Here is a 19544-nt window from a genome sequence, read left to right on the forward strand (position 1 = left end):
AGCAAGTTGTACCACTGAAATATATATGTGAGGAGGAGCACGAGGAGATGAATGCAATGCAGAGTATACACGGACACACTGAACTTGATCCCACGATGATATGCACAATATAATGATAACTGAGCAGCACTGCACAAATATACAAAGTCACAAGAACTATCCAGGCAAATAGGAAACACATTCAAATGATAGCAATAGTCTCAGTGGATAGGGAACTCCGAAGGAGAACAACTCAGTACAGCTAGATATGCAATACATGAGCACAGTCAATGAGAAGTATGCATACCGTGGTTCAGGAGAGCAGGCTGTCAGAGAAACGTGCAGGGATACCTGAACGGCTGGAGGCCGGCAGGAGGAGAAACCACTGGAGGGTGGAAGCGGTAACCAAGTAGGTGCAGCGCACGGTAGGTAGACCAGCAAGGATTAAACAATACTCAGGAAGCAGTAGTATATAGAACTGGACACCTGGAGAACACAGGAGAGTTGAGGCGGTCTGCTAACCAATAGCTGAGATGAAAGCAGCGGAGCGTTGACCCGATGCAGACAGGCGAGTTGACATAAGCAGGAACACTGTAGAAGCACGGAGACAGCGGATCAGCTGGCTGCAGACACGATGAACACTGGAGAGTTGCGATGAGCAGGACTCTGAAGAAACACGGAGGCAGCGGATAGGAATCAGCTGGTGCAGTCACGATGAACACGGGAGAGTTGAAGTGAGCAGGATACTGTAGAAGCACAGAGGCAGCGGATAGGAATCAGCTGGTGCAGTCACGATAAACACGGGAGAGTTGAAGTGAGCAGGATACTGTAGAAGCACGGAGGCAGCGGAAAGGAATCAGCTGGTGCAGTCACGATGAACACAGGAGAGTTGAAGTGGTTTGGAAACCACAAACAAACAACAGGAATCAGCAGGAGCTGAATACACGAGGAAACACAGGAACACCTTCAGAGGCTCATGGGGAATGAGACTCCAAGATCAGGCAACGAGGTATTGACCTCAGGTGCTTTAAATAGGGAGTGTTGCCTGATCAGCCAATTAACTAAAAGGAACATGTACTGAAGGTTTGAAAGGGCTGCACATGCGCAGACCCTCAGGATGGTGGACGGCCACGGTTCCTAAACACACGAGACGTAGCACTCACAGTCCGGTGAGTGACAGTACCCCCCTTTTAAAGGTGGGCACAGAACACCTGGAACCGGGTTTGTCCGGATACTTGGAATAAAACTTCTTAAGAAGAGCTGGAGCGTTGAGATCTTCAGCTTTGATCCATGAACGCTCCTCAGGACCAAAGCCCTTCCAATGAACAAGGAAACGAAGAACTCCTCGCAAAATTTTTGCATCCAATATATGAGTAATCTCAAAGTCCTCTTCTTGATGAATTTGAACTGGCCGAGGTGCTGAATGAGGGACCGAGAAACGGTTGATGATGAGAGGTTTGAGCAAGGACACATGGAAGGCGTTGGAAATACGAAGATTCTTAGGAAGTAGAAGTTTGAAACAAACCGGATTTATAACTTGAATGATCCTATATGGACCAATAAAACGAGGAGCGAATTTCATAGATGGGACCTTCAAACGAATATTTTTGGTAGATAACCAAACACGATCTCCGATTTTTAGTGGTGGATTAGCCCGTCTCTTTTTATCTGCAAAAGACTTATATCTGGCAGATGTCTTCTTTAAACAGGTTTTGACCTGAGACCAAATATTTTTTGAAGGTTTGACAAACAGTCTCTACAGCAGGAACTTGGGTGGGAGGGAGGGCAGGAAATTCCGGAAAAGACGGATGGTGACCGTAAACCACAAAGAATGGAGTTTTAGAAGATGACTCATGGTACCTGTTGTTATGAGCGAATTCAGCCCATGGAAGCAATTCTACCCAGTTGTCTTGATTGGCTGACGAGAACATCCTTATAAACGTCTCAAGATCTTGATTGACCCTTTCAGTTTGTCCGTTTGATTGAGGATGGTAGGAAGATGAGAGTGATAATCGTATGCCCAAGGTCTTACAAAGGGCCCGCCAGAATCTGGAAACGAATTGTACTCCTCTATCAGAAACAATCTCGGACGGACATCCATGAATACAAAAGATTTCTTTGATGAAATACTCAGCCAGAGTAGAAGAAGAAGGCAAACCAGTCAAGGGAACGAAATGCGCCCTCTTTGAAAATCTGTCCACCACTACCCAAATAGTATTGCAGTTTTTACTAGGAGGAAGATCAGTAACAAAGTCCATACTAATATGGGTCCATGGCTTGGACGGAATGGGTAGTGGTTGAAGCAAACCCGCTGGGGTTCTGCGGGGGGTCTTGAACTGGGAACACAATTCACATGCGGCTACAAAATCTTTGACATCTCTCCTCATAGAAGGCCACCAGTAACTTGGAGAGAGGATTTCAAAGGTCTTGCGTTCACCAGAGTGTCCAGAAAAACGAGAAGAGTGGAACCACGAAAGGATTTTCTTCCTAAGAGCAGGAGGCACGAGGGTTTTCCTAAATGGTAACACCTTAGTGGAAGAAGCAGCCAGAGAAACACATTTGGGGTCTAATATAGAGTGGTTGGGACCATCTTCAACGTCTGAGGACGTCACAAAGGCTCGAGATAGAGCGTCTGCTTTTTTATTCTTTGCAGCTGGTTTGAAGGTTATGATTAACTCAAAACGAGAACAGAAAAGAGACCATCTTGCTTGACGAGGATTCAAACATTGAGCAGACTGTAGATATGACAAATTCTTATGGTCAGTAAAAATTGTCACAGGATGACGAGCTCCCTCCAACAAGTATCTCCACTCCTCTAATGCTACTTTAATAGCCAGCAACTCCTTGTCCCCGATGGTGTAATTCTTCTCCGCAGGCAGAAGACCCCGAGAGTAAAAGGCACAAGGATGGAATTTTTGTTGCTCCGATCTCTGGGAGAGAATGGCTCCTAAACCAACATTAGAGGCATCTACCTCTAGTAAGAAGGGAAGCGTCACATCAGGCTGTCGAAGAATGGGAGCAGAGGAGAAGGACTCTTTAAGAAACTGGAAGGCTTGGAGAGCCTCAGATGACCAATGCTTAGTATTGGCCCCTTTACAAGTTAGGGCCACAATAGGAGATGCAATCGAAGAGAAATCTTGAATGAAGCGTCTATAGTAATTGGCAAAACCTAAAAAACGCTGAATTGCACGAAGAGTAGTTGGCTGAGGCCAATGTAACACAGCATTCACCTTTTCTGGATCCATCTGCAGACCAACTCCTGAGACAATATATCCCAAAAATGGAATCTGGGGCAACTCGAATGAACATTTTTCTAATTTGCAGAATAATGAATTTCTCCGGAGTCTGGAAAGAACTTCTGTCACATGTTGGTGATGAGAAGGCAGGTCCTGTGAAAAGATCAATATGTCGTCCAGATAGACGACGACACAAACATATAACAAGTCCCGGAAGATCTCATTAATGAAGCCCTGGAAAACAGCGTGGGCATTACATAACCCGAAGGGCATTACTAAGTATTCATAATGCCCATCTCTGGTGTTGAAAGCTGTCTTCCATTCGTCACCGGACCTGATTCTAATTAAATTGTAGGCACCACGAAGATCCAACTTGGTAAAGATCCGAGCTCCCTTAATCCGATCAAATAGCTCAGTAATAATTAGAATGGGATACCGATTTTTGATAGTAATGGCGTTAAGTCCACGAAAATCTATGCAAGGGCGTAATGATCCATCCTTCTTTTTTACAAAGAAGAACCCGGCTCCAGGGGGAGATATAGAAGGTCGAATAAATCCTCGCTGGAGATTCTCTTGGATGTATTCAGATGTAGCTTTAGTTTCAGGTAACAAAAGTGGATACACACGACCCCTAGGAGGAGTCTTGCCAGGTAGAAGATCAATCGGACAATCCCACGAACGATGAGGAGGAAGACGTTCAGACTGAGTTTTATCAAATACATCGGAAAACGAGTCATACTGAGGAGGAAGTCCCGGTGAAGTAGGTGAAATGGAAGATTGCTGTATTTTAAGAGGAACGACTTGAGAGAGACAACGATGATGACATTCAGCTCCCCAAGACGAAACTTGAGGAGTGCGCCAGTCAATCTGGGGAGAGTGACATTGAAGCCATGGAAGGCCTAAAACAATCGGACTTGTAGTAACAGGAAGAATTAAAAACGAAATTTCTTCTTGGTGTAGTACACCAATCTGAAGGGTTACTGGAGACGTACTCTGAGTAATGAGACCATTGATAATGCGTGATCCATCAATAGCAGTCACAGTAATAGGTGTCTTCAAGGTAATCACTGGTAGGGACCATTGATTCACGAGGGATTTAGAAATAAAATTTCCCGCAACTCCAGAATCAATAAGTGCTTGAGACTTAGAGGATTTGGTAGCAAAGGAAACTGTAACATCAAAAGCACAGACGTTTAATTTCGTAGAACATGGAGAGGACTCCAGGGACCCTAACTTCACCTCTCCAGAACTGGTTAGGGCCTGGCATTTCCTGATTTTTTAGGGCATGAATTGAGCATATGTGTGGAATCAGCACAATAGATACAAAGTCTATTCTTTACTCTTCGGGCCCTCTCCTCAGACGTTAATTTGGAGCGTCCAATCTCCATGGGTATCACAGAAGATGAAGCTGGGTGAAGTTGAGAACTTGAGCGAAGAGGTGCTTTAACTGAAGTTGTTTTTTCAGACTCTCTTTCACGAAATCTCATGTCTACACGATGGCAAAGAGAAATCAAATCTTCTAAAGAAGTAGGTAGTTCTTGAGTAGTCAGTGCATCTTTAATTTTATCAGAAAGCCCCTGCCAGAAGGCGGCAATTAACGCTTCAGTGTTCCACTGAAGTTCAGAGGCTAATATCCTAAATTGAATGACGTACTGGCCTACTGTACGAGAACCCTGATGTAGACGGAGGATGCTGGATGCAGCGGAGATGACACGACCTGGTTCATCAAATACACTTCGAAACGTGGAAATAAATTTGGCACTATCCTGTAATAATGGATCATTTCTTTCCCACAGAGGGGATGCCCACGCGAGAGCTTGTCCGGAAAACAAGGAAATGAGATAGGCCACTCTGGAACGATGAGTAGAGAAATTTTGAGGTTGGAGCTCAAAATGAACTGAGCATTGATTGAGAAAACCCCTACATGTTTTGGGGTCTCCATCATACTTTGACGGAGTAGGCAGGTGAAGCGTGGAAGCCATAGACACCTGGGATGGCACTGGGGAAACGGAGGAAAGCACAGGAGCATCAACAGTAGCTGTGATATTTTGCCCAGATGTTCCTTGGGAGGCTAACGCCTGGTAACATTGCAGCAACAGCTGTTGGCAAGCGTCCTGTTGCTCCATACGGGTAACCAGATGCTGCAGCATCTCTTTAGCTGTAGGTTCCGAATCTGGGTCTGTCATGGCCTGATCTTACTGTCACGGGCACTAGGAGTCTTTACCCAGGTATGACCAGATGATGGACTTACCAGAGCAGTATAGATGGTAATATGGTACTCTGGTAGTGGGGTGACCACGGAACAGGAGACAGCAGATGGTAAGAGAATGCTCGAGGAAAGTCTATGACTAGCAGCACTGGTAATAGGTAGATAACTGTACACGAGGAACTGGATGGACAAGGAAACGTGAGGGTAGTCAGTGGTCTGCGTATAGCAAGTTGTACCACTGCTATAGTGAGGAGGAATGTCCAGGAGTAACTAGGAGGTGATGAGAGTCAGCGGTCTGCGTATAGCAAGTTGTACCGCTGTCTGGGTGAAGGAATGGAATCCAGGTGAAGGTATCAGGGGAGTCAGTGGTCTGCGTTAGCAAGTTGTACCACTGCTATGTGAAAGGATACTGGAAACAGGTGTCACAGGAAACAGGAGACAGTGGTCTGCCTCTAGCAAGTTGTACCACTGAAATATATATGTGAGGAGGAGCACGAGGAGATGAATGCAATGCAGAGTATACACGGACACACTGAACTTGATCCCACGATGATATGCACAATATAATGATAACTGAGCAGCACTGCACAAATATACAAAGTCACAAGAACTATCCAGGCAAATAGGAAACACAGTCAAATGATAGCAATAGTCTCAGTGGATAGGGAACTCCGAAGGAGAACAACTCAGTCCAGCTAGATATGCAATACACGAGCACAGTCAATGAGAAGTATGCATACCGTGGTTCAGGAGAGCAGGCTGTCAGAGAAACGTGCAGGGATACCTGAACGGCTGGAGGCCGGCAGGAGGAGAAACCACTGGAGGGTGGAAGCGGTAACCAAGTAGGTGCAGCGCACGGTAGGTAGACCAGCAAGGATTAAACAATACTCAGGAAGCAGTAGTATATAGAACTGGACACCTGGAGAACACGGGAGAGTTGAGGCGGTCTGCTAACCAATAGCTGAGATGAAAGCAGCGGAGCGTTGACCCGATGCAGACAGGCGAGTTGACATAAGCAGGAACACTGTAGAAGCACGGAGACAGCGGATCAGCTGGCTGCAGACACGATGAACACTGGAGAGTTGCGATGAGCAGGACTCTGAAGAAACACGGAGGCAGTGGATAGGAATCAGCTGGTGCAGTCACGATGAACACGGGAGAGTTGAAGTGAGCAGGATACTGTAGAAGCACGGAGGCAGCTGGATGGGAATCAGCTGGTGCAGTCACGATGAACACGGGAGAGTTGAAGTGAGCAGGATACTGTAGAAGCACAGAGGCAGCGGATAGGAATCAGCTGGTGCAGTCACGATAAACACGGGAGAGTTGAAGTGAGCAGGATACTGTAGAAGCACGGAGGCAGCGGATAGGAATCAGCTGGTGCAGTCACGATGAACACAGGAGAGTTGAAGTGGTTTGGAAACCACAAACGAACAACAGGAATCAGCAGGAGCTGAATACACTAGGAAACACAGGAACACCTTCAGAGGCTCATGGGGAATGAGACTCCAAGATCAGGCAACGAGGTATTGACCTCAGGTGCTTTAAATAGGGAGTGTTGCCTGATCAGCCAATTAACTAAAAGGAACATGTACTGAAGGTTTGAATGGGCTGCACATGCACAGACCCTCAGGATGGTGGACGGCCACGGTTCCTAAACACACGAGAAGTAGCACTCACAGTCCGGTGAGTGACAAAAAGCTTGGGCTTACTCTCCTCCTCTTATCATAAGATTTCTTGGAACGAATGGTTGCACTCTTTAAATTTATCTTGGTTTGTTCCCAAATAGAAGAGACGTTACGAAACAATGAGTCCACTGCCGGAACTTCGGAAGGTGTAATTTGAGAGAAGGTGGGTAGTCTTGGATGGCAGCCATAAAGAACGAAAAAGGGGGAGTTAGAGATGGCCTCATGAAAATGATTGTTATGGGCGAACTCGGCCCAAGGGAGAAGATCCACCCAGTTATCTTGATTACTTGAGATAAATATTCTTAAGAATTTTTCTAATTCTTGGTTGGTTCTTTCCGTAGACCCATTGGACTGGGGATGATATGCAGAGGAAAAATCAATCTTAATTCCGGACTTACTGCAGAAGGACCTCCAAAACTTTGATATGAACTGTGATCCACGATCGGAAACAATATGTTGAGGACAGCCATGGAGGCGAAATAATTCTTTAATAAAAATATCGGCTAAGGAGGAGGAAGATGGAAGGCCTTTAAGAGCAATAAAGTGGGCTGTCTTAGAGAAGCGATCTGTGACCACTAGCACCACAGTACAGGATTTGGAAGGTGGAAGGTCTGTGATAAAGTCCATTGAAATCTGTGACCACGGGTATTCAGGGATGGGTAATGGGAGCAAACATCCATAAGGTCTTTTCCTAGAGGTCTTGTGTTGAGCACATTTGGAACAAGCAGAAACAAAATTTCTTCACATCCTCCCGTAAAGAAGGCCACCAGTAACTTCGGGACAACAAGTCCCAGGTCTTGCGGATGCCGGCATGCCCAGAGAAGAGAGAGTGATGAGCCCAGCTAAGGAGTTGAGTGCGCAGACGTGGCATGATGAATGTTTTGCCCGGAGGGCAACCCTTGTTCAGGCGTGTAGTTGCCAATACTCGACAGGGCTCCACAATGAATTTATTGTCCTCCAAAGGTTCCATATCAGCTGGATCAAAAGAGCGAGATAAGGCGTCTGCCTTCGTATTCTTGGATCCCGAGTGAAAGGTGATGTTGAAATCAAAGCGTGAGAAGAATAAGGACCACCTTGCTTGCCGAGAGTTTAGACATCGGGCAGTACGTAAGTAAAGCAAATTCTTGTGATCGGTATATATGGTGATTGGAAATTGTGCCCCTTCTAGTAGATGTCTCCATTCGGAGAGAGCCAACTTGATGTTCAGGAGCTCTTTTTCGCCAATCCCATAATTCCTCTCAGCAGGTAACAAGCGACGGGAAAAGAATCCGCAAGGATGAAGTTTGCCAGAAGGGCTCCGTTGTGACAGTACGGCTCCAGTACCAACGGAAGACGCATCTACCTCCAGGATAAAAGGACGTGAACAATCAGGCTGTTGAAGAATGGGTGCAGACGAGAAGAGAGACTTTAATGATAGAAAGGCTTGGATAGCCTCAGTGGACCATATGCTAGCATCAGCAGATTTACGGGTCAATGCAGTAATGGGAGCCACAAGAGAAGAATAACCTTTAATGAATTGACGATAGTAGTTGGAGAATCCTAGGAAGCGTTGGGTAGCCTTAAGACCAGAAGGTTGAGGCCAGTCAAGTATGGCTTTCAATTTGGTGGGGTCCATCTGCAGACCGGTACCAGAAATAATATATCCCAGTAAAGGAATTTGTTTCTGCTCGAAGGTACATTTTTCTAATTTGCAAAACAGATGATTTCTCCAGATACGAGAAAGGACTTCCAGTACATGACTGCGATGAGATATTAGATCTTGAGAAAAGATGAGGATGTCATCCAAGTAGATGACTACGGATTGATATAAGAGATCTTGAAAGAGCTCATTCATAAAGCCCTGAAAGATAGCCGGGGCATTGCATAACCCGAAGGGCATGACCAGGTGCTCAAAGTGGCCGTTTCGGGTGTTGAACGCAGTTTTCTATGCATCCTATTTTTGGGAACGTCTGGGAATATCTGGAGGGACCACTTTCTGAAGGCAGTGAGAGAAGCAGGACTGTCCCCAGGACAATATGTGACCTGATTTCCAGTCTAAGGTGGGAGAATCGAGACAAAGCCATGGAAGTCCTAAGATGACTGGGTGGGTTGATTTCTGAATTACTAGAAAAGAGATATTTTCCCGATGAAGTGCCCCGATCTGTAGAGGGAGGGCAATAGTGCGTACCAGAATGGACCCCTCAGGAATTCTTTCCCCATCAATGGCCAGCAATGAGATGGGTTGTTCCAAGGCTTGTGTGGGAATAGCGAATTTTTTAACTACTGCGGCAGAGATGAAATTTCCTGCGGCTCCGGAGTCAAGAAGTGCAGACTGCGGGAAAGTCTTCTGTCCTAACTGAAGGGAAATGGGGATAGACAGGCAATCATTAGTACAAGGAACTGACTGAGACTGAGAGAAGAGGCCCAATGATACAGCTCCCGAACTCGTTAGGCCCTGTCGTTTCCCGGGCGTTTAGGACAAGAACTCAGAAGATGGCCATTCTCTCCACAATATAGACACAACTTGTTCCGAAATCTCCTCTACCTTTCTTCGGCCGACAGGCGGGTCCTCCCAAGTTGCATAGGCTCTTCGGGAGGAAGAACAGGGGTTTGGAAGTTGGGGGCCAAGCGAATCATACTGCGCCGAGATTGTTCCTTGTCGGAATTACGCTCCTTAAAACGCAAATCAACCTTGACACAGAGAGAGATGATATCATCCAGAGACGTAGGGAGTTCCTGAGATACCAGCTCGTCTTTGATCCGGTCTGAAAGGCTCTGCCAGAACGTAGCTACTAGAGCCTCGTCGTTTCAGCGAAGTTCAGAGGCCATTGTTCTGAAGTGGACCGCATACTGTCCCACAGACTGGTTTCCCTGGCGAAGACGTAATAAGCTGATAGCGGTATTAGATACCCTTTCTGGCTCATCGAATATCTTCTTGAAAGTGGACAAAAAGGTGTTGAAGTTATATAGAATGGGATCATCCCTCTCCCATAAAAGGCAAGCCCATGCTAAGGCTTGACCGGACAACAGAGAAATCCCATAGGCCACTTTTGTTTTTTCGGAAGGGAAGTTCCCGGGTAATAGCTCGATTTGTATAGAGCATTGATTTAAAAATCCTCTGCAATATTTGGGGTCCCCATCAAACTTAGGTGGGTTAGGGATCCGTAACTGTGAAGAAGAAGCTGCCGCTACGGGCTGTGGTTCTGGGGCAGCCACTGCCGGTGCAGGTGGTCCGCTAGCCACTAGGGTGTTCTGGACAACATCTAGCCGGGGGGATAAATTATTGAGGAATTTTAAAAGTTGCTCTTGGTTAGCCTCTTGCTTATCCATCCTTCCCACTAAGTGCTCCAACAGGTCTTTGCAGCGGAATTCATGGTCAGAGCAAACTCTAACAGATACTGGATTCTACTACTACTAATCTTGATTAGTGCTGGCTTACCTGAGGCGCGGAGTCTAACGATCTCCCCGGTGTTCACCAAGAACCGCTGCAAGGCGGGGTGGGCTTCGCTGCCAGGAGTCGCAGGTCGCGGTCCTCAGGTTCACCCCAAGATGTAGTGCAGAGGAGTGGAGCGGAAGATGCGGAGTCAAACAAGCCGGGGTCGGTACACGGGTCACAAGAACAGAGGGATGGTCAGCAAGCCGGGTCGGTACACAGTGGTTGGAGAGCCAGGATAGTCTAACAGGCAGAGATCAGCACACAGGAAGACACAGGAGACTGGAAGACACAGCAATCCACGAAGCACAGGAGCCAGGAACAGGAAGTGAACTTGTTGCTCTGACAAGGCTGCAGTGCCCAGGTGAGCTTAATATAGTCTGTGGATAGTAAAAGCCGCCTCCCAGCCACGATCATGTGACCACCCAAACCAGGAAGTGCTGCTGTACACAGAGACAGGAAATCAGCAGCAGAAAGCAAGTAAGTTTGTGACATATTATTTGTATTTCTTTTTATGTGTTGCTGCAGTACCTCTATTCACCAGAGGTGCTGATATTGTGCCTTACTTGTTTGTATCAGGGGTTAACCTGCCCTGTAATTATTCCTTGCACCTGGGTGTGTACCTTCTTAAACCTGTCTCTCCCAGCATTCATTGCTCATTATTGTTGTCACATCCTGATGTTATACTCTGTGGTCACTTCCTACTGTTGTGCTCCTGGATTTATGCTGCTGGAGATCTTTCTCAACATACATTCTGCTGACCTGTTTCTTATGTGAACCTGGGACTTACCTGTGCATTTATGTGTACATGCTGCCTGGAATCTTTCCTCTCCTCCCATAATCAGGGGAACAGAAGGACATGAGATCAGGTAGAAAGAGAGGGTTTTGGAATGGAGGATACCCACCATGAGTTGCAGAAGTGGAGACTGATTTACTAAACTGCGGGTTTGCAAAAATGGAGATGTTGCCTATGTTGCCTATAGCAGCCAATCATATTCTAGCTGTCATTTCGTAGAATGCACTAAATAAATGAAAGCTAGAAGGCGGAGACAGTGATGGAATTAGCAAAGACAATCTGTGCAGGAACCAAAACAGAATTTCTGAAAGAGACAATCTACAGACATAGGCGCACCTCTTCTTCAAATCCTAGGCCTGATCTTCTCCTTCCCTTGTTAGTGCAGGAGTGAAGGAGATAACCCTTGTTGCAACACTACAGACAGAGAACCAGGGAGTTCTTTTCTCAGGGGAAAAGCAAACAGCCCCCAATTGCATGGGTTCAAATGAATCCAAAGGTGCAGAATATAAGACCGGAGAGTTACAGGATGATTACAGCTTTCCTTTCTGAACTCAGCACAGTTCTCTTCAGCAATCCGCCAACCTTCTCTCAGGGATCTTAGATGCAATTCGGCTGAGGCCATCTGATCTGGATCATCATAGAATACGCAGTAAAAAATTAATCAAGTGACTGCAGAGCACTGCTTTTTGGACCTATGCTGAAACCTCAAGAATGAGGGTCACCCTGGAACAGGAGATGACAATACCAACCCTTTGTTACTCAGATTCCGGGGAGCGGGGTCTTAAACAAAATAAAGCTTGGAACTCTCCTTGAAGTTGCAGAACAGACATTAGTCCCCAGAGAGTCGGTCCGGTAAGTTAGGCTTGGGTTCAAATGCGAGTGCCAGTGGTGCATCCTCCTGAGTGGATAAACGTAATGAAAGCTGCTGGACCACTTGGGAAATGGTCTGGATCTGGCCAGCTATGACCTGAGCAGGACTAGGACTGGTTTGACTGGGGTCCATCGAGGCAGAATCCTCCAATAATATTATTTTTGTTATGGCAAACGACCACTGACATAAACCTTTAGAACAGATAGTAAGAGGAATTCAACTATAGCAGCCGCCTTTCCCGTAGAGCAAGTCATGCTCACAGGTACTCGGATGGCCCCAGGTGTTAACTCTTGTTAAAGGTTTAATGTGCAGACACTGTAGAGCGGAGGTAGGAAGAGTAACCAGAATACCAGAGACAATATCCAGGAACTGTCTAAGGGTCGTGGGTCTGTAGCAAACAGGTTAATCGGAGACAAGCCAAAGGTCAGGGCTGGTTGAAAGCAAGGAAATCCAATATACAGAGGTCAAGGGCAATCAGAAAATAAGCAGGGTCCAGAACAAGCCAACAAATATCAATCAGAATTCAGACAGTGTATCCACAGGAAACCTGGAGCTGGTCAGCAAGTGTGGTACGCAGACGCTATAACTGGCAGGGAGGCTAAGCCATCCCTGCCTTAAATAATAACAATTGCCCAATCAGAACATCAGGGCAACAGCCCTCAAAATCAGCCACAGGAGACTGAATGATTAAAAAGATCCCCCTGCGCAATTGCCTGGCTGTCAGATCTTGCCAGGACACAACGGTGAGTAACAGAACATCCCGTTTTTTGCCCTAGCAATGACTAGGATGCAGGGGATGGCAGTGACGTCCTGACTGTCAGGGCAACAGCAGAGACACGGACTGCAAATGGAACTGTCTTTTGTTGCAACACAGATATAAACAATGTCTCCAAAAAAAACTGGTACAGGTTAATATAAAGTGAGGTAATGCAAGATCTAAACAATGCCTATGAAGAGATGCTGGGTGCAGCTTTACACAGTAATATTTTCAAATCCCCACAGCTGGTAGTATTTATTACACCGACTACCACAAACCCTACAACACCTACCCGACAAGGATTACCCGACTGTTTTTTTCCCAACACAGTTGTAATCCCGAATGTTTATTAAACTGATTTGCAAGAATTGTGATAACTCAACATGCCACCACCTGTAAATGTTGTAACTTTGAAAGGCGACAGTATAATTTATGCTGTCGCTAGCTAGCTAGCTGCTGGTGAAAATAGTAAAGGCCAATAGACTTTAGGAGGTCAAGTCCCTGTTCTTGCATCATCATTTTGTGTGATTGTCCTTCATACACGACTAACAGATGAAAAGGACATTTTTAGTAATGTTATTTAGCGCTCAAATTTTATTTTCACGTGGACAGGGACAGATCTTTAAATATTTACAAGTTGTGACTTGAGTATGGGACATCAAGAATATTTCTGATCAATGATAAGACTTTTTCCAGTGTCCTGTAAAAATTAAATCAGACAACCACATCTCGTGGGAGCTGGTCTGTGGTGGTTGTGAGTAAGGGCCCGAGATGAGCGCTGTCAAGCTGGAAATCTTCAAATGAGGCATCAGTGAAGGTGCCCCTCCAGATATTTGGGTAGTGCCTCAGTGTGCGCGATTTCATATTTTTTATTGAAGTATTGTTGCACCTAGATCTGATCTTCTATTTGTCCTTTTATGGTCTCTAGTTTCGAGCACGTCTGGCATATGTGCTCTGCACACTCCTGAAACCTGCATACTTCATGACAAACTTAATTTACATTCAATAGTGTCAGTTCTATTTCCTAGGGCTGCCAGCTTAGTTTCAAGGCTGTATTGTGAACTCTCTTAACCGACTGATCTTCCCTGACTTCCTGCCTCTTACAGGACACACGCTGGAGCCTCTAATTGGCTCCCTTCTAAGCATCTGTGTGGGGGCTTCCAGTCCTCTCAGACAGACATCTGTCTATCTCTCACTTTCCATTCAGCTTTTCTGCTTCTTGCAGGAAACACAACTCTTTAGTGAGCCCTGTACTAGGCTGCATATACATTATGTGTGATCACATACCTTTTCAATATAATTATAATTTGAATGTAATTTTTGGTTTATTTTTAATCTAATTGTTCAGATTTTATATGTGTTTACCTATCCTTCTATTCTGTAGCTAGTTGTATGGCATAAGACCTGGAGCATGTCTTTATAGTAGTAAAGATGATAATGGGCCTCTGCTCCATGTGGGAAGGAACTCTGTGAGTGCCACTGATGACACGTTACTCTGCTTTGCACCGACTGCTTGCATTGTGAAGCAGATGCATAAGCACCACTGTTAGGTGCATGTGACTCCCCTTTCGCAAGCAGAGCAGTTTGAAGCTGGGAATAACTCTAAAATTTTCCTGCAGTCAGAACAAAGTCCTGACATTGCCCCAAAATTAATACTGTGCTGCTCTCTTCTACCTTTTATGCAACATTGACCACCTGTTGCTGCTGCAGCTGTTTGAAGCTCTATTACTGCTTGGTTGGATGCTGGAATGTTGGAGCCTTGTTTGGAAAAGGGATAGGTACTATTCACTTCTTGGAAAACTGAGCAATGATTAAGAACTCTATGCTTTCCTCCCACCAGCTGCCCCAACATTAAATTATTAGCCCCCACATTTAATACCAGGTCCATGTTAAATTCCTATCCCCTACAATATATTATTAGCCTCACCACTCCCATATTAGATTACTAGCCCCCCCATTTAATAAAAAGAGATACCAGATTACATGAATAACCCCAATAAGTCCATTAATAGTACATGCAGGGTTAGGGGGGGAGAAAACAGGAAGAAAAGTGGAATGGTCAGCATGCTGGAACATCTGGTAGGAAAATCAGATGAGCCCCCTGTCCCCACTGGATGTGCACTCTGTCTGTCAACTTAGGCATCCTGCGTTAGTTTGACAGACAGGGAAATGTAACGGGCCTTATCTGATTACAATAGAATCACCTGCCAGTCACGCTCCTCCTTCAGTGGCGATCACTCCCACACAACTTCAATCTAGAAAAGAAACCACTGCAATTACTGAGGGTAAGAAGCTGGAGGGAAATGATGGGGGTGTCCAATGTGACGGCCAGAAATAGACTCTACTCCTATTGCTGACACAGCAATGTGGTCTGCGCCTGGACACAGGGCTTCAGAAATTCGAGTCTGGGAAGTATCCCACCTGAATATCTTACTCACCAATATCCTGGTGAGGGCCCCACCAAGAGAAAGGCAAAACTGCACAATGATACTCACCTGATAATCACCGCCTCCTCTTGATCATCATCTGCACTCCCAGGATCAGCGTCTAGAAAAAGGGTCGACACAAGATAACCCAACCACAATGATGTCTACCGGGCTAATATGTAATATGCAACAGTACTTTATGACCAGATACCGCCCAACTTTTCACTCCTAACACTAGGTGTAATATATTGCCCTAACTCAAACCCCACATTTCAAAAACATCCGATCACAAAATGCAGACAACAGGTAATAACGGATACCAAAATCCAGGGCCTGACTTCTTGATCCTGGAAGGGAAAATACCACACGTGAATACAATACAATAAAGAGACCACCACACAGTGGCCTCTTAACTATGGTACAGAAGGAACAGACCGGAGGGTAAATGTATCATACCCCGGTTTTCTCAACTCGCGGGAGATCGGCATCTTCGCAGCTTAAATTTAAAGCGGCGCTGCCTTGTAAAGGGAAGCTTCCCTTTACAAGGCAGCGCCGCTTTAAATTTAAGCTGCAAAGACGCCGATCTCCCGAGAGTTAAGAAAACCAGGGTATGATACATTAACCCCCAGATGTGGTCTAAGAATGCAGGGTTCTTCCTAACAAATCTCACAGACTATTCCTGAAAGTTACTTGGGGTGACAAGCTAATCCTGAAATGAAATGCTGCCACAGGTATGCCTGAAAATAAATAAATGCATCCAAAGGAAGAAATACAATTAAACTCAACACATCTAAATACCCAGGGCCTTGTGCCCACTACTGCTGCATGGGCCTAGTGCCCGATGTGTGCCAAGGGCCTTGTGCCCAAGCGTACAGCATGTAGGAAAAGACAGAGTGCAGACTCTGTAAGAGGGCTGCCCAAAGAGCCTTACCTTGCTCTAACAGTCTCCGATGGGCTCCTAACTGCTCCAGTCACTGCCCACCGACTGATGCAGGCCTCACTGTCCCGCTGTTGTCAGTTTTCCTGGGTTCACTGCCTATCTTGATGCAGACATCTTCCTTCTGTGTTGCAGGATCTTATCTTCTCTATTTCCACTGTCTTCTTGCTCCTACATGGCGTCTTCTTCCTTCTTTCCAGCGTCTTCTCTCTGGATCTCTTCTCCGCTTGACACTTGCCGATAGACTGAATCCATGATGCACAGGATGGCTATATAATAGCCGTCGCATAGAGAGTGCTGTGGCACCAAAAATTAGAATGGCTGGAGGTGAGCCCTGATTTGTTCACCGTTCCGACCACTAATTGGCTGGCAGCTCCTGGGGATCCTAGAAGGAAAGAAGAAGACTTACCTGCTCCTGCCACTCAGGTAAGTACCCTGCCAGGCACCTCTTTACAGAACTGCAGGACATTTAATATATTGATTGACCCCACCCCCTTGCTAGTCCACTAAAAACGTAAAAAAAACTGGGTGGTGAATGGAAAAAAAATTGCTATTAAGAAGAACTGTGGACCAAATATCAGCTGTACTTCATGTTATTGTGTTAGCCACGCCCATTTAGGCTGCCTAATTTTTTTAAACCAAGACCATGTTTTATTTTTGCTGACCAGGGGCCTGATTCATTAAGGATCTTAACTTGAGAAACTTCTTATGTAGCACAGAAATATCAACTTTAAATTTCAGTGTACAAATAAGCTATCAAGTATTTGTGTGCTACATGAAAAAACAGTCAGTATTTAACTTATGTGCAAAACAAAAAAGTAAGTAGCCCTTGCATTGTAACATTGTCTTGTCCAGGAGACTGAAATAAGAAGTTTCTCAAATTAAGATCCTTAATAAATCAGGTCCCAGGTTGGCACATCTCTGTCCATATGTCCATTGTCAGTGTGTTATGAGTTTTTTAAAGGATAATTCCATTCAAAACTAAAAATGTATTTTTGGGTGGATTTCAAGGTTCAATTTGCAGGATGCACATACCCTGCAATGCAAATGTACATTTATCAGGATGTTATTAATATCTACTGTATATAAAATGCATGTTTACAGTTGCTCTTAATTGCAAACACATGTTCTAGAATGCATACGCAACTGACATTGCTATCAATCAGCATTTATATGAGTCCAGAAGCTGGTGCAAGTGATACATCTAAAAATCACATGCCTGAGAGATGCCCAGAGCTTGAAACAGATGGATGCGCTGAACCTTGACACGATATTACTGTACATTGTCTATGTGCATACTCCACTTCTCTCCTCCGTTCCGCCCTTCAAATCATAGGATGTTAGGATTCCTTTGCGTTTGAAGATGAATTGGAGGCACTTACGTTCACTGGCGTATAGTCCATTTCTGAGCATGTGCAGAGCAATTTTACCCAAAATATGGCACGTATCAGGATTTACATTTCTTAATAAATCAGGCCCACAGTCTCTGTGAGAATCACATTAGGACCATGAGAGTTGGCAGGAAAAGGGTACTTTGCTAAGTACATGTATATATGTATATATAGTTGCTGATACTTTTAAGTAACGATTTCAAGTAAATGTGTATGAATTATATTGTAATAAAATAATAACTTACTTAATAGGAACCACCAGTAGTTCTCTTTGAAATATCTTATCACATTTTTTGTCTTTATTTCTCATTGGGCAGATGTATTCAAACAGAGAGTGAATCAGTTTTGCATCTCCATGAAAACAAGAAAACCTGCTATAATTCCCATCTTGGGATTATAAATATTGATTTCTGTGAACTTTTCTGCAAAAACAAAATTGTTGATCCTAAATCTACCAATGGATTCCTATGCTGTACAGGTGTCATCTGATACCAGATTCCCGGAGTTGACTGGATCCTACAAGGAAGTATTTAGAGCTAATGCTGCCATAGGGATTGTGAGTGTATGTGCCCTAAATTAATAATTATGCATCCTCACATGCTGATGCCTCTCAGTGCACCCTGCTTCTAAAAAACATAAAAGTTACATAAAAAAAATTAAAAATAGGCAAAAAATTATTTCTTTATTGACTGATGTCATGTATCTACACTGCCTATATGGTAAATACAGCCATGCGTGTATAGGTAAAAGAATAAAACAGAGCGTTTGAAGAAAGGATGGTGAGTCTTTCCTTCATTTTGGGTGAGGTCAACTTCCCCTAATTATATAGCTATATACAGGCTAAAAGGTAAAGGGGAATAGCTGGATGGGTATATAAGCAGTACACATGTAGATAAAATGAAAGATGTAAGAAACTAAATACCTATGCTGTATGTTATACTTATTTTCTCTGTTTGTGGTCTATATTTTTATTTTATAAAACTTTAACTTTTATAAATGCACAAAATAGGTTAGGGAGCCCAATCATTTTACTTGTTCCATAGGAATGTTTGGTACGTGTACACAACTACCAGTGGATACAAACATTTTCATTTATATACATGTAGATAGTTCTTGGTGATGATGGATTTCAGTTTTTTGTATTCAGCAAATCAGTTTACCAATTTCAGGATTTGAAACAAAATTTAAATGTAGTCTTTTAAAGGGTATTTTTAAACAAAATTATGTTGTTGCTTCTTAAAGTTTTGGTACAAGCATTTATTTATAGTAAGTCACAGGTAAGTGTAAAAATATCTGAGATGACAACAAACTGACAGCTATGACTGCCAGCAACATCAATGAAACATACCATGTTAATAGTACCAAATTAAGGTAAGGCACGACAGGTACAATGGGAAGTGGGAAGGTACAGTAGTAGAGAAGATTCCCAAAGGGGTGGTGCAGTCCCAGATCCCACAGAAAAAGGGGTATAGGCCGAAGACCCAAAATGAGGCTTGTAAAAGTAAAAACAAACTATACCAAGGAAAAAACTATAAAGACTTCAAACTTCAAGCCTGGCATCAAAATGATCTTCGCATGCAGGCCAGACTGTACTGAAAGCATTCAGAAAAGTACACATGATATATTCCATGTGGTAAATACACCTTCTGCATTTGGGAAACATTAATTACCCATTTTATTTCTAAATGTTTTTTTTCTATATTTCGCCTACTTATTACCAACGCACTTTGCAGACAATATTTAATCATTCACATCAGTCACTGCCTCCAGTGGATCCTCTAAATCACTATTCCCTGCGACATGGACTTACACACAGACACACTAGGGGGTAAATGTATAAAAGTC

General features: G+C 44.4%; 1 protein-coding gene across 3 annotated transcripts in view; it reads left to right on the plus strand.

Annotated features, from left to right (window-relative positions):
• The window catches only part of THEMIS2 (thymocyte selection associated family member 2), a 103514-nt gene extending 85040 nt beyond the window's left edge, over nt 1-18474 (plus strand). The window contains exon 6 of one of the 3 annotated variants that reach the window (XM_075195530.1): nt 18017-18474. In XM_075195530.1, the coding sequence (XP_075051631.1) occupies nt 18017-18099 (83 nt within the window). In that variant the 3' untranslated portion in view covers nt 18100-18474. The remainder of the gene's footprint in view (nt 1-18016) is intronic. The other 2 variants (XM_075195532.1, XM_075195531.1) reach the window with 2 other exon arrangements.
• Nucleotides 18475-19544: the final 1070 nt, after the last annotated feature.

Source organism: Mixophyes fleayi, chromosome 2 (genome assembly GCF_038048845.1).
Source record: "Mixophyes fleayi isolate aMixFle1 chromosome 2, aMixFle1.hap1, whole genome shotgun sequence".
Lineage (NCBI taxonomy): Eukaryota > Metazoa > Chordata > Amphibia > Anura > Limnodynastidae > Mixophyes > Mixophyes fleayi.